Source organism: Gavialis gangeticus, unplaced genomic scaffold (assembly GCF_001723915.1).
Source record: "Gavialis gangeticus isolate Ggan-Ray unplaced genomic scaffold, GavGan_comp1, whole genome shotgun sequence".
In the NCBI taxonomy this organism is placed as follows: Eukaryota; Metazoa; Chordata; order Crocodylia; family Gavialidae; genus Gavialis; species Gavialis gangeticus.
This window is the reverse complement of record NW_017729006.1, coordinates 13890067-13903723: the sequence shown is the minus strand read 5'-3', so window position 1 is coordinate 13903723 and position 13657 is coordinate 13890067. Positions and strand designations below refer to the sequence as shown.

Here is a 13657-nt window from a genome sequence, read left to right as displayed (position 1 = left end):
AGTAGTGAAGGGGAGGAGGGAATGTGACCACACCACCATAGCCCTCAGATCTGCCCCGTCCTTTTCAGACCATAACTGCATTCCATATACTTTTTTTATTCTACACTTTAGACTTCCAGATTGCTTCTAGTTCCTTTTTCAAGCCAAATCTTCAAAAGAAACACTTTTAGATAGCACTCTTTTAAAGATGGATTTATTAAAATGTTATTGATGTTGAGATATATCAGTAATTATAAAATCTCTGGTAGCTTAATTAACTTCTCAGGAGATTAACAATTTGTTCTGCCTAAAGAAGTGTGTTTGTACTTACAAGCTTGCAAAGAACAATTTTTCCAACTATTTAGTTGGTCTAATAAGAGAAATTACATTTACCCAAAGAACCTTCTCTGCCTAGCGTGGCCACAGGAAGTGCTGGAGCAAAGATCATCCATTTGTCCCTGTAGTGAAACCATATAATAGACATACCATTATAACAAAAGGGTTTTAGTATTCAGGGTCCCAGGTTAAGCTGCTTTTTAAAGACAGCCTTAATTGATTGTAAACTCCCCATTACCCATGGAAAATATATATAAATATTTCATAAACACTGTAGTAAATAGGGAAAGTGTTTCAAGGATGTCCTCAAGGCCGAAGTGGAAACAAATGCAACATAGACATCAACGCATGGGAGACTCATCACCATCCCCAACAGAGAAAGAGTCTACTACAAGGATCTCAGTACTTTGAAACTGTGCGATGACAACAAAAGACAGAAAAGCTGGAGTGGCAGAAACAGCATGTCAGGGACTGAATAAAGCATCCAGAGCCACCCACCCTGCATGGAAACACATGCCCAACTTACAACAGAGTCTGTCAATCCCAGTTTGGCCTTGTCAATCATCTTCAGACCCCCAGGTAAGACAATCATGGAAGACAATCATCCTCGACTGTGAAGGACTCAAGAGAAAAGTAAATCTCAATTTTTCATTTGTCAGAAAAATTAATTCATTTAACCTTAGCCATGTCAGCTCCCTCTCCCTCTCCTGCTGCTCATCATCAACATCACATTTTTGTTCTTGGCATCTTCTACATCCTGCAGATTTCATACTCCAGACACCTCAGCTAAACCCCTCCATCAGCCATTTGTGTTTTGGATTAACTCAGTCCTGGGCTCAAAGTATATCCTCTTCCTCTATTTTAGGGCATGTAAGACTCTTAATCTGTTCCTGGTATATTCCTCAATTGCCCTTCCTCAAACTGGGATTTCAAGCCCAAGTTCTTGAAGAGGGTGCATCTCCTCCAGTTGCACCTCCAATTAACTCCAGTGGTGGCACCTGAATATACTTGTAACAGGGAAGTGATATGGGATTGTCTGTGAAAAAATGGCCAGCAGAACCAGTCAGGCCAGAAGTGGGTGCATATTAAATGCCACCCTCTGACAGTGGTTTGGCTTGCTGTATATTTTAACCAAAAATCCCAATTTGGACAGCACACCTCCAGTGTTCCTACTATAGCACAGCCCTCACTATACCTTTTCAGTGCCAAATATGGCTTAAACCCATGCTCAACCAAGAGCAGTGAAGGGAAGAAAGTGAACTAGTAATATGGCTCAAAAAAGATTACACTTGTTTTTAATATTCTACTAGAATATTAAACAGAAAGCACACACTGTCCTAGAGTGCTGAATGATTTTAGTTACATTATTGTAAAAACATCTGTGGCAGAGAATAAAGACCCTCTAACAATGAAGCTATAAAGGAGGATTAAATTAATCAGTTGTGGTGGAGCAGTTTAGTTTCAACTAATTCAAAGTCATTGTGCCAACAATTTTATGAATGCTGCATATGTTAAGAACACAGCCAAGTATCTCTGTATTTAAGAATCATTTTGTAGACCATTTTTTCCCTTGAAAATTAGGATGAGGGCAATTTACAATAAGAAGCTGACAGCTAGTAAACTGATATTTACATGCTTGTAAGATTTCAGCTCCTGGCAAAGATAAACTAATTTGTGATGAATGGAAGTGATGGATTTGTTTCTATAATTTCATTCAGACTATGAGCCAAAAATTTATCAAGTGGAAACATGTGGTAGTCTAACTTGGCAAAGATTCATTCTAAACTCATGTCTTCTAAGGCAATTTACATTCCATTTTCCTTTATTATTATTTGCACTTGAATGGAAATCAATTATTCTTTGGAGATCCACTCCCCTCCTAACAAACCACCCCATCAGAAGATACCTGTTTTAGATCAGATTAAGGCTGGTAAAGCTCACTTTTAAATTATTCTTCAGTATGTTACTACTGTAAGTCCTTGCTCCAGATGAAAGGCCAATATTTTTAAGATAGCATGCACTTCAGCATTTCAGGTTTAGTGCCCCAGCTGTGAAACTTAAGTGGGGAGAAAGATAAAGACATCACACAAAACAGCTTTTGAAGTTTTCCTGCTATTCTGGGTCACTGAAGACATTCTAATCTACCAGGTAATTGTGGCAGTGCATTCTTTAACTCATACATCAGCTTCATTCTAGTATACTTTTAGCTACTCAATATGCTAGAGGAGGATTTTTAAGAAGTTTAAAAATATGTTGAATACCCTCCTCTCTACCATCTGGCTAGTGGGGACATTCTGTACAAATTCAACATGCCAACTGTGTATTCAGAAGCAAGTTTTGCAGCAAAGTATTCACCAATTGTGATGGTGTCCCTTTAAAGAAGACCCAACTAGTCCAGATCCATTTCAGAGTCAAAGTACACTCCTATTTCTAAATTCCAAAACACTGGTGTATACACATACGCACACAAAATCAACAAGAAACTTGTTTTATTGAAAAGGAACTTTCAAGTCATAAACATTCGAGATAAGGAAAGGTTCTAGTCTGTTGTTTTTTTAAATTCACATCTTTTAAATTTACTTCTGAAAGCACCACTTAGTACTTGCATAGCCTCACATAACTGAGGCTATTAACATGGTCAATTTAAAGATACCAAAATGTAGGATGTGAAACATTTCTTATTTTTTGCCTGTGATAAATGGCAAGTCAGCTATTAGGAAAGAGTTAAAACGGTCAATCTTAGTAAGTGCACCACTATAATAATCACTGCAAGTACCCACTATGTCCACACGGCTGGCATTAAAATCCCTCATCTAGTGCTCCAGCAGATGCAGAATGGGGTTTTATTTCCCCACCAGGAGGAAAAAAAAGAGTCTCTAGCTTCCACTATGCCTTGTATGTTTTAAGAGCTTGTAACAAATTTAGAGCCTTTAAAATTTCACTGAGTTGCATGTGTGCAGTCTTAACTCTGTCACAAGTTAAAAAGATATATAAATCAGTCAATCAATCTGTAATTTGTATCCCTTCCCCCTCCACATACATAAAATTCTCTCTCTCCACTTCAAGGGAATTTTTGCCAGCTACAAGTCTGGTATACATAAAGTCTCTTACTCTCCATACTGATAAGGTTCAGTTTTCCCAAGGCTGATGAGAAATTTGGGTTTGCAAGAAGACAAGCTCTTTCATCATAACCAAGTGACTTGAAGATTAGCTGTCTTTATGCTTGAAATATACAGAACTATGATAAAGAATCTGGGACTCTTGTCCATTTCTGAGTTGCAATTAGGTATTTAATATTCATAGTTTGATAAGAGACCATTGATTGTCTATCAAACTTATACTGGATATGTTGTTTTTAAATTACTCTCCAGTAATAGAGATGATTGATTGTTCTCCAAGCATTTGTTTCTGGAAAAGTGACAAAAACAAGAAGTTAGCAAATTTAGTTTGACATTGTTGGTTGAGTTTGGAGTCTTCCCCAAAAAATTCCGACTATTGTCCATGTTCTATGACTGTTGGCCCACAAAGCATTTCAAGATGAAACTACTACTGTCAGAACAGATTATTGCAAATCTATGCAATTTGGCCTCTCAGAGGTTGAAGTAAAGCTGCACTGGGTAAAGCTATAAAAACTTTGGTACATTGCATCCGTAATCATAAGGAAGCAGATACAAGTTTTGATATCACACATGTCCAGGCCCTGACAACAGAAGCCCCTTTTTGTAATGCTGTACTGCTAACGGTATAGCCAGTTCTTAAGATTTTCCCAATTACATTATTTTACAAGACTCATGTTCAAATCTAAAGTGTTCATTTTAATTGAAAGTAAATCTCTAGCCCTTGTAGGGACAATGAACAACTTGAAAACAAATCATAAGGGCTCAAGATTCAGATGGTAAATGAGAAGAATCCAACTTTAGAAAGTCTAAATTTTTGAGGGTGCAAGTCAGGATTTTCATTCTTTTGGGAAGGGCAACATTAGAGGTACTACTGTAGGTAGGATTAGGCTTGATTATAGACTAATTGAACTTTTTTCTGTGGCTTAAGTATTTGTTAACATTATGGTGGAAACAAAGGACCAATTGTGATGGAGTCTCTTTATGCTTTGCCCTGTGTTATCTCCTAAAAGACTGTATTTTCTTTTAGGTTTAAGGAGGACATTGTAATGCAATCATTCAGAGGCTTGTTATCAAAGTAGTTTGGCAGTAGACAACTGAAATAGGGGCAGGATGGGGTCCATTTAAGAATTTACAAGAATTAGCTTTCCTTTTCAAAAGGAAAGGAGAAAGAAGGATTAATTCAAACTCCCTGGCCATCTATACACATACTCCTGGGTGGGGGTGAGGATGGGGGTCAGCACTTTAATTAGAGCAACACCAAAAGCCACTCTAATTAAAACACCCATAGTGTCCCGTGTTTCAAAATATTGGCGGGGTTGCTTAAACCAAAGCTCATTTGATGAGCTTTAGTTCAAGCACCCCTGCTGCCATTTTGAAACACTGGGATGCTGAATGGATGGGATGCAGAGGCTGCTGGAGTGTGCTAATTAGTTCACTCCAGCAGACATAATTAATCAAGTCTGCTCCAACATGCTAATTAGAACACATCAGAGCAGACTTCCGGCATGTGTATAGCTACCCCTAGTTGTAGTTTAGTTTTGGGTTTTTGTTTCGGGGTTTTTTCCTTTAAATCTTTCTAAGGACATTCACTGAGCTGCACACAACTCAACTCAAACAAATTGCAGAATAGTTCCAAGTATAATATAGTATGTCTTCAGACCCCAGAAATTGAGAAAGCGCTTAATTATTGACAAGCAACCACAGGAATGTGCCAATTAATGCATATTGAACTTGGTGAAGGGAGGAAACTAGAGAAGGTTCTAGCTAGGAACATGAAGTAAGTCCCTATTTTAGGCAAAAGTCATGTCATTCAAGCAAAACAGGCAGCATTTTAAAATTCCACCTAAAAAGGTGTTATTTTCCCATTGTTTATCAATACATGCTGGCAACTCTTCTAGTGAATTTAGTTTGATGTTTGAATTTCTTTGAATACTGAAATAGAGGTCTTTTCATAAAGGCTTATTTAGTTTCCTTAGAGCTTTCCTAATAAAAAAGGGATAAGTCATTTGTAATAACTGCTGCTTTATACAGCATTTATATTGGAAACCAAAGCTATTTTTAGTGCAGCTGCCATTAATGGACAATCTTGTCTTTGTTCTTCTAAAGAAGAGACACTGACACAGAAAGATCCAAAGTCTTAGCCCCTCTCCCCCCTTCTCTTTCATCAGCAGATGCTTTGGATTGTTGCTCAAATGGTAATGGCACCACCACTAGCATATTGCTTGCTTTAAACAGAGAAAGCTCATCTCTCCTCAGAATATACAAAAAGGTGAAGACAAGAATATGGGCCTTCTGTGGGTTATGGACCTTCTATTCCATCGTATTGTTTTTAGCTGGAGGATTGTTTGTGGGATGGCAGGGGGAGGGGTAATGGAAAGCTTGACAGCTGTTTCAACCCCATCTTCCAGGAGTTCTCCAATAGCCATGTGTCCCATTCAGCCACTATGGCTACATTCTTAATATCAGTTCCACACAGAACAAAAGCTTTGACTCTTTCCTGTTTAAAAGTCAGAATTGAGCTCCTGAAAAAACCCAGTTAGCTATCCAGAGCTCAAAAAAATCATCTAGTTTCAGCAGTTGTATACCACAGATATTGAACCAAATACAGGCTACACCAAGGAATGGTTATATGTATTTTGTTGGCTATAAACCAGTTTTATTTGGCCCTCAAACAAGTAATAAATGTAGTGCACAAGATTTTCATGTTTTCTATTGTCTCTTTGATTTAAAGAAGCCTACTAATGGATGTTTAAGGCCAAGAAGACCATGCTGATGTCCAATCTGATCTCCTGTAACAGATGATAGGACTTTACATGGTATTTTTTGCAAAAATCTTATAACTGCTGTTTGAGGTTTAGTCTGTCCTTCAGGGAAAAAATAAAAAAAAGTATCCAGTGTTAGTTTAAGAAGTTCATGTTATGGAAAAAAAATCCATCACCAACCTGGACAGATTGCTAGAAAGGTGCACATTGGTTTAGTTTCAGATTCCATCCAGTATATCTTGTTTGGACTTTTCTGCTAAATTGAAATAGTTATCTAGTATAAACTATTTCCCTAGGAATGTACTGGCAGAACATCTTTGGTTGTTACCATTGCACTGGCTTGTGTTTTTGTCCAACTGTCAAGTGTTAACACCCCTTCTTCCCCGTGAAGGATATGATATGCAGCTCCCTGCTCTAACTTATGAGGCTTCACAGAAAGCACCATAAGTTAAAGCAAACCCCTGCCACTGACCCAACAGATGTTTAATGTTGGGTCAGGGGGATGGGGCTCCTTTGGAGCTGATCCAGAAGGAGCTGCCTGTCTGCAGTCTCTCCCCACTCCATTACAGGCTGGGCAAACCCAGCCCAGAGCTCCCTCCCCTCTCTTCTACTCCCTTGCATCCCACAAACAGCACCCAGGTAGAGCTGGGCTGCATCAGCCCAGCCCCAGTTGCATGCAGGAACAGATACAAGTTAATGAAGGCACTCTACTCTGGAGCGCCTTCATCTGAACTCTTATTAGATGAAGGCTAATTGTCATGCAATCAAGCACTTTTAGACTGCTCTGCAGCTATGCCGTTCTATCAAGGCACAGCTGTAGAGTGCTTTCAAGAGGCCAATTGCATCACAAATGTCACTTCTGTCAGCACCCATATGTGATAGTTGTTGACCATAAGATAGAGCATTCTCTAGCCACAATCCCGACCTAAGGAGACATGCAACTGCTGCATGTCCCTACTTAGGACAAAACAATCCGAGTATAAATTTATATAGAGCAACACTTCTCTATGTCTTCACTTGTCTGGTTAAATCCTTTTAGAATATACAACTCACCCAAAGAGTGAGAAAGAGACCACCACTTGTTTGTAGGAGATATAGTAGTGGGGAAGGAGGCATCACCAGACAAGTTAACGAATGATCTATCTTGGAGATGCTCCTATTCCCATTCAAAAGGAGCTCAAAAAGTTTTCCTGCTTTTCTAAAATGTCCCCAATCCTGCAAATCATTCCACGTAAGCTGATTCTTGGGCTCAGACCCTCAAATTTTGTCTGCATGAAGATGACCCATCTCCTGAAGTTGAAATGATCCCTGGATGGTCTATATGTCAAAGTGACACCATTTTAGCTACACACAAATAATTCTGTATTAAATTTGACTGACCTGGAATATAGGAAAAGTGATTCCAGTAAACTGTATAACTATTTTGAGCAACAAGATGGCCTCACAAATGTCAATTACTGTTACAACTCAGTAGAACAGTTGAATAACTGAGGTCACACAGTTACCAGCATGCTTTATAAATATCTCGTTTATTCTGTGTAAAATTACTAGTTACTCGTATTAGTTTCTCAATACGACACAATTCTTCTTCCATTTTCTTTAAATGTTAGTCAGATACTTTTTACAAATTGATATTAAATCAAAAAGTATCCTGCAGTTTTTTCCCCAAGAAGATGTTTTGTTTGGCTTCAAGTAGTATTTAGAACTAGATGTATAAGTTTCACCAGCATATTTTCCAGAGTAGTTTCTTTAAATGTTACAGGGCTGGATAAGGGCAAATAGACAATATGATATAGTTCAATTTTTTTCCCCTTATTAATTGAAAAAATTAATTCTTTGAGACACCAAAATCCACCAAATATTCCAAGAAGCAAGCAGAATAACATTATTTCTATCATGTTTAGACCACAGAGATTTCTTAAAAGCTACCTTGAATTAAGGTCTTATATGCCTGACAACAAAATAATAAATCAGGTTTATAGATGTACTGCCATTTTATCAGCAGGGGGAGAAAAAATGAATTTCTCTAATTTGCATACTTAAAAATTGAATTGGAACAGGATTAATCACTATATGATTAAAACAAACAAGCCCATTGATTTTGTTTATTCACTGAGGAAAAGCTGCTGCTGGTGCCTTTCAACTGCTAACAGCTAGCATGATGACTAAAACAAAAAGCACAATGCAATTTAATAAAAGAAAAGCAACCTATTTTTCAACATGTTCTCTAATGTTTTTAGTCTCCACTCATAATTCGTCAGATTTCCTGTGTAGATTATATTAAAAGTGATGCACTGATAAATTAAACCCAACTTTAAGTTTTAAGATTATAATCAGTTTATGATATATACACAACCTGTGAAGCATTCTTTTGGCATGCCAGAAGCCAACCGAGAATCAGTTCATGCATTCGTTTTCTTACTAGTGTTTAATCAATATGCAACACCTCATCTTCAAAAGAGCCTAATCTCAATAATTCTTTATGCAAGAGCACAGAGAGTATTTTTTTTTCAAAAGTCATATTTCTAGTGAGATACAGCTTTTCTTTTTATAAGAGTGGATTAAAACAAGTCTCTTAACTGGTATTATCCCCTCATCAACTATGCTGTTAACAAATAGCCCTTGCTCTCAAAGAACCTCTAATACTTAGAACCAAGATATATAGATTATATATATTTCCAACATCATTTACAACATCCATCTACAGGATTTATGTATTACTGCATTTAAAGATAGTAACTACCAAGAATATTACCGAAGGCCTAGAACAAAGTTCAGTAGTGGATCGGGCCAGACCTTGGGTTAGACAATTATCCATAGGCTGACACTGGAATATCTAGTACCAAACAGAGGAATGACCAAGAGAGTCTGACAAAAACAACAATTAGGAAATACCTGTATGGAAAAAGTTTCTTTGAAATTCTCAGATATTAGTTTATACCTCGAAGTAGGTAAGCCTATCACTCTTCCAGTCTAGTTCATCTCTACTAGAGGACAGTTAGGATGTTCTTATCTAGGTGTCCTTTTAATAATCTTGTTTAATTCTTGGCCTCAATGACTTCTCGTGGCAATTATTTTCCATAGAGAATCTTACTTTTCCTGAAAAATACAAATTTTATGCTTAAATTTTACTGGAACAGTTAGCGAGCTAATATCCATTTTTGCCACTAGACAATTGGATTTCCTCAAGTTCTCAAGCAGCCAGTACATAGTATTGTCTGATTTCCAGCATGAACAGCAAGTCAGCAGTGTAATCATCCAAAGCTAAATTCAGACTGAAATCGTTAAGCCTATTTTAGTTATAAGAGAGCCAGAGAGCAGTGGAAGAGCATCTTGGGATACTTATTTTTTCCTGAACATACCAGGGAACAGCACTGGGTCCACAAACCTTATTTGCATTCACAGCCTGACACTGGACAATAAAAAAAAAAGAGAAATTAACAGAAAAGCATTCAGTTCATTTTCCATTTATAAAGCTGCATAATAAAGGACTAGAAGTTTAATGGCTAGGGACAGAAGTCCAAAAAGCCCACGCCTGAATTGATTCAATCTTTGTAGGTTAGTCTAACCTACAGAGTGAACCAGTTTCCAAGTGGATAGACGTTCCCTTTTCATTCCAGAAATGCAGGCATATGCCTGCAATGGCTTAGGCCAGAAGCCTGGGGGTGTTAAAGCAGCCTTCCCTTCCATAGGGAAGCTGAGCTGGGGGGGGTGGGGGCAGGATGTGGCCAGGCCTGGGCACGCCTGAGTAGACCCCAACCTTGTGGTGGAGAAGGGGACTCTATGTTAGGCTGCCCAGCCCCAGTGGGGGGGCTCTGCCGCACACAGAGCAGGGAAGGGGGCTCTGTTCAGTGCTGGGGGAAGACTCTTCCCTGTCCTCCTCCCCCTGCTGCCACGGGGCATGGAGATGGGGGGCTTTATGCATCACTCACTGGCCTGGCCCAGCCACGGCACAGGGAGCTGCTGTCACTGAGCCAGGGCTGACCTCTCCTCCACAGCCCAATCCAGCCTCACTAAGCCCCAGCCAAGGCAGCCGCACAGTCTGGCCAGGTCAGGCCACGGGGGCAGAGCCACCCCCAGCAGCTGCCCACCACGGGAGCTGGCTGCAGATCCACAAGCCCCTGAGGTACCTCCGAACCAGCCTGGCTAGCACCCACTGTCCACATGATGGACTGGGCTGGGCTGCACTCTCTGACAGGGCTTAATGTCCCCATCACTGAACCACAGCTGCCAGGGGTGGCCCCAGCTTCCTGGCTGGGCCTGGCCACACCATGCAGTTGCTTTGGCTTGTGCTGAGTGAGGCCAGTCAAAGCTGCAGGGGCAGGGCCACTCTCAGCAGCTGCAGCTCCATTACAGCTGCTCCCTGTGCCCCGGCTGAGCTGAGCTGAGCTGGGCTGGGCTGGGCCGGGCCGGGCCAGAGTGCACCACACACAGCCCCTCCTCTCCCCACTCTACGGGGTTGGAGGGAGAACATGGAAGAGTCCCCCCAGCACTGAACAGAGCTCCCTCCCCTCCCCATGGGAGGAGGAGCAGGGGGAAGATCCCCTCTCTGGGCCCGGGCAGCCTCACAGAGCCCCCCCCTCCCCCCCCCGTCCTACAATGGCAAAAGGGTAGGAGCCCCCCTCTGGAGGAGGAGGGGAAGAGCCCCCCTCTGGAGCTGGGCAGCCTGACAGAGTCCCCCTTCTAGCCTCATGGAGTCCCCTCCCCACCCAAGGGGGAAGATTGGGAGGAGGAGCACAAATCTCCCTCCAGTTCTGCACACAGCATGCCCCCCACTCTAGAGGAAGGGAGGAAAGAGTCCCCCCAGCACAGAACACAGCGCCAGCATGGCCTTGTTAAGGTGAAGATGGCAGGGAGAAGGGTTAATTCCTCCCTCTGTTCCTTCTGCCCTGCAGCCAGGGTCTGCCAGCCCCAGAGGCCACTGCCACAACCCCCTCTCCTTTGCTCCCCAGCAAACAGGCAGACCCCAGCTACGATGGGGGAGAAGGGGAACGAGGGAAGAATTTACTCCCTCTCTGCCCATGTTTCCTTAATGGGGCCATACCACCCAGCTGATGTCTCCACTAGGACCGGTTCCTGCTCAGGCTAGAGAGCAGAGGGGCAGGGGCAGCTCTGGTGGGCTGGAGCAGAGAGCACAGCCCAGAGAGCATGCTGGGATGCTGGAGGACTCTGGTTTAAGTTAAACCAGGAACGGGTCTGGGTCAGACATTGCATAGACTGGTTTGAGCCAAATCACTTAAGTTTGATCCTACGTTCAACCAGGTTTATCTCAAACCAGTTTCAGCCATTTTGAAACTGGTTTATGTGCACTAAATGTCTGTTCTGTTACAGGTTTAAACCAGTTTCTGATCACTTAAACTGGTTTGTGTGTAATGTCTGTCCCTAGCCAATAAGAGTAATATGAATGCTTTTTCTCCCATTAAAAGGCTATTTTCCAACTATTTGTAGCAGCAATACCAAAGTATGTTTCATTTAGAACACTTAATATTTCTGATCCCTGTACTAACTTCATTGTCAAGTTTAGCAACAAGTTATCCATTAGTTTACCCTTCATACCAGTCAATCCAATCACTGATTCCTTGAACTGCAGTTGTTCCATATATCATTTTATGTTGTGTCAAGGTAAAACCTTTGAACAATTGAAAGGTAATAATCAACCAGCCTACTGCAACTCTACAAACATCTTTCCATTCCACTTCCATAACTGCATTAAGCATAATCTGCTAAACGAACAGGAGCCATCAGAACCTGAATATAAAGCTCAGTTTGCATGAATTTGTCAGACATCCTGATTTGGATTTTTAAATCATTTGAGATCAGAATAAATTAATTTTAAGATGGACAGCAAGTTAAAACAGATTTATCATCCAGCTGTTGGTACTACTTATGAAACAGTGGGCTGGTGCTAAACATCCTCCTGAACAAGTGTTTACACTGCTAGATAAAGGAAAAGGGCCCTACAAAAGAGCTTGTTCTGACCACCATGCACAACCCAAAGAGCACAACTTACATTCCACTCATTAAGCTTTTTCAGAACCAAGGAAACATGTTATTGTTTGGTCAAAATCACCATGTCAACATGGGGACTAAACCCATTAGAAAACTTAATTAGTCTGCATATTTTGAATTTTAGCTACTGTAAAAACATTGGTGAGAGAAATCATGAACAGTTGAACAGTGCACTGTCAGAAAGGGGGAGGAGATTACTTTAGTCTCTTCCAAACTGCAGCATTAATAGGATTCTTGGGCAAAATTATCAAAAAAAGATTATCTTTTGACCTATTATTTAGTTAAGAGTGCCATGAAGTTAACGCTATAGCGTATGAAGGGAAGATTTCAGTTTCAAAGTAAGCTAATTACTAGCTTCTCACAAATGATGACCAGGTACCTTAATATTAAAACACACATTAAATAAATAGCACTAAAGTCAGCAATACCCCACGTCCACACACAAACCATCCTGAATGAATTAGAAGATCTGACCATTTTTTAAAAACATGGTATGGGATTTTTAATCATTCTCATGACATCCTAGTACACCAGGTGGCTTAATATTACAAACATACTGCTAAGAATCCAACCCTGTATTTGGCTGAAAATACTTCAAAAAGAACTAAGGACTGAGCAACCTAAATGATTTCCAACTGGCTTTTACAGAGCAGTGATTACCAAGACGACACAAATTTCTTTCATTATTTATGTGCATGTTGTATAGTAAAATAATTGCAGATTGCTACATCTATTTCCTTCAGCGCAACAAGTACAGTCAAAGCTATCAGAACAAAAGGTGACCCTAACCATTACTCACCTAGTGTCAACTTCAAAATTATAAACATAGTTGATAATATATAGGTTTCTCAGGAGACTTACCATGCAAGTAATAACTAGTTAAGGCATTATAGATTCAGGCCCTGACTACTATAAAGTGTTCAGTAGCTGACCAGTAATTACCTTGAAGTCACACATTATTGATTATAACAGCCAGTTTCCTCACAAGAGAGTTATAAACCACCCTACAGGAACAATGACATTTAGAAACCATTACATTTCCAACTTCTAATTCCCACCCTTAAGAATACAGCCGGTTGACCCAGAAGGTTACAGATAAAGAATTTTTCATTTTACCTTTTCTCGAGTCCTCTTTTCTCTCAGTGTTGATACAAGGTCCCCAATTGCATGAAGAGGAAGCTTTATGGAATAGGAGAAGAAAGGTTTATGCAGCAGATTATCCATAATTAATAAAGTAAGCTAGACAGTTCTTATTAACCCACTGTTATATAAACTCCCAGGACTGGAATCTGTTTGAATGTGTGTTTCCTGTCTCATTATAAACAATTATAGTCCTTAGTCTCTCACAATCCTTTTCTGCAGTGCAATTGCTTAAAGCCAGAAGATCAAATACAGAGTTTACAACAAATGACCAGTGTTAACAACAAATGATGCCACAAGGACAGCATAAGC

The 13657-nt window shown here is 40.3% G+C and overlaps 1 protein-coding gene across 1 annotated transcript in view; it reads right to left on the bottom strand.

The window, feature by feature from the left end:
* ATP2C1 (ATPase secretory pathway Ca2+ transporting 1) overlaps positions 1–13446 on the bottom strand; it is a 120719-nt gene extending 107273 nt beyond the window's left edge. The window contains exon 1 of the mRNA XM_019508838.1: positions 13322–13446. Within this exon, the coding sequence (XP_019364383.1) occupies positions 13322–13429 (108 nt within the window). The 5' untranslated portion in view covers positions 13430–13446. The remainder of the gene's footprint in view (positions 1–13321) is intronic.
* Positions 13447–13657: the final 211 nt, after the last annotated feature.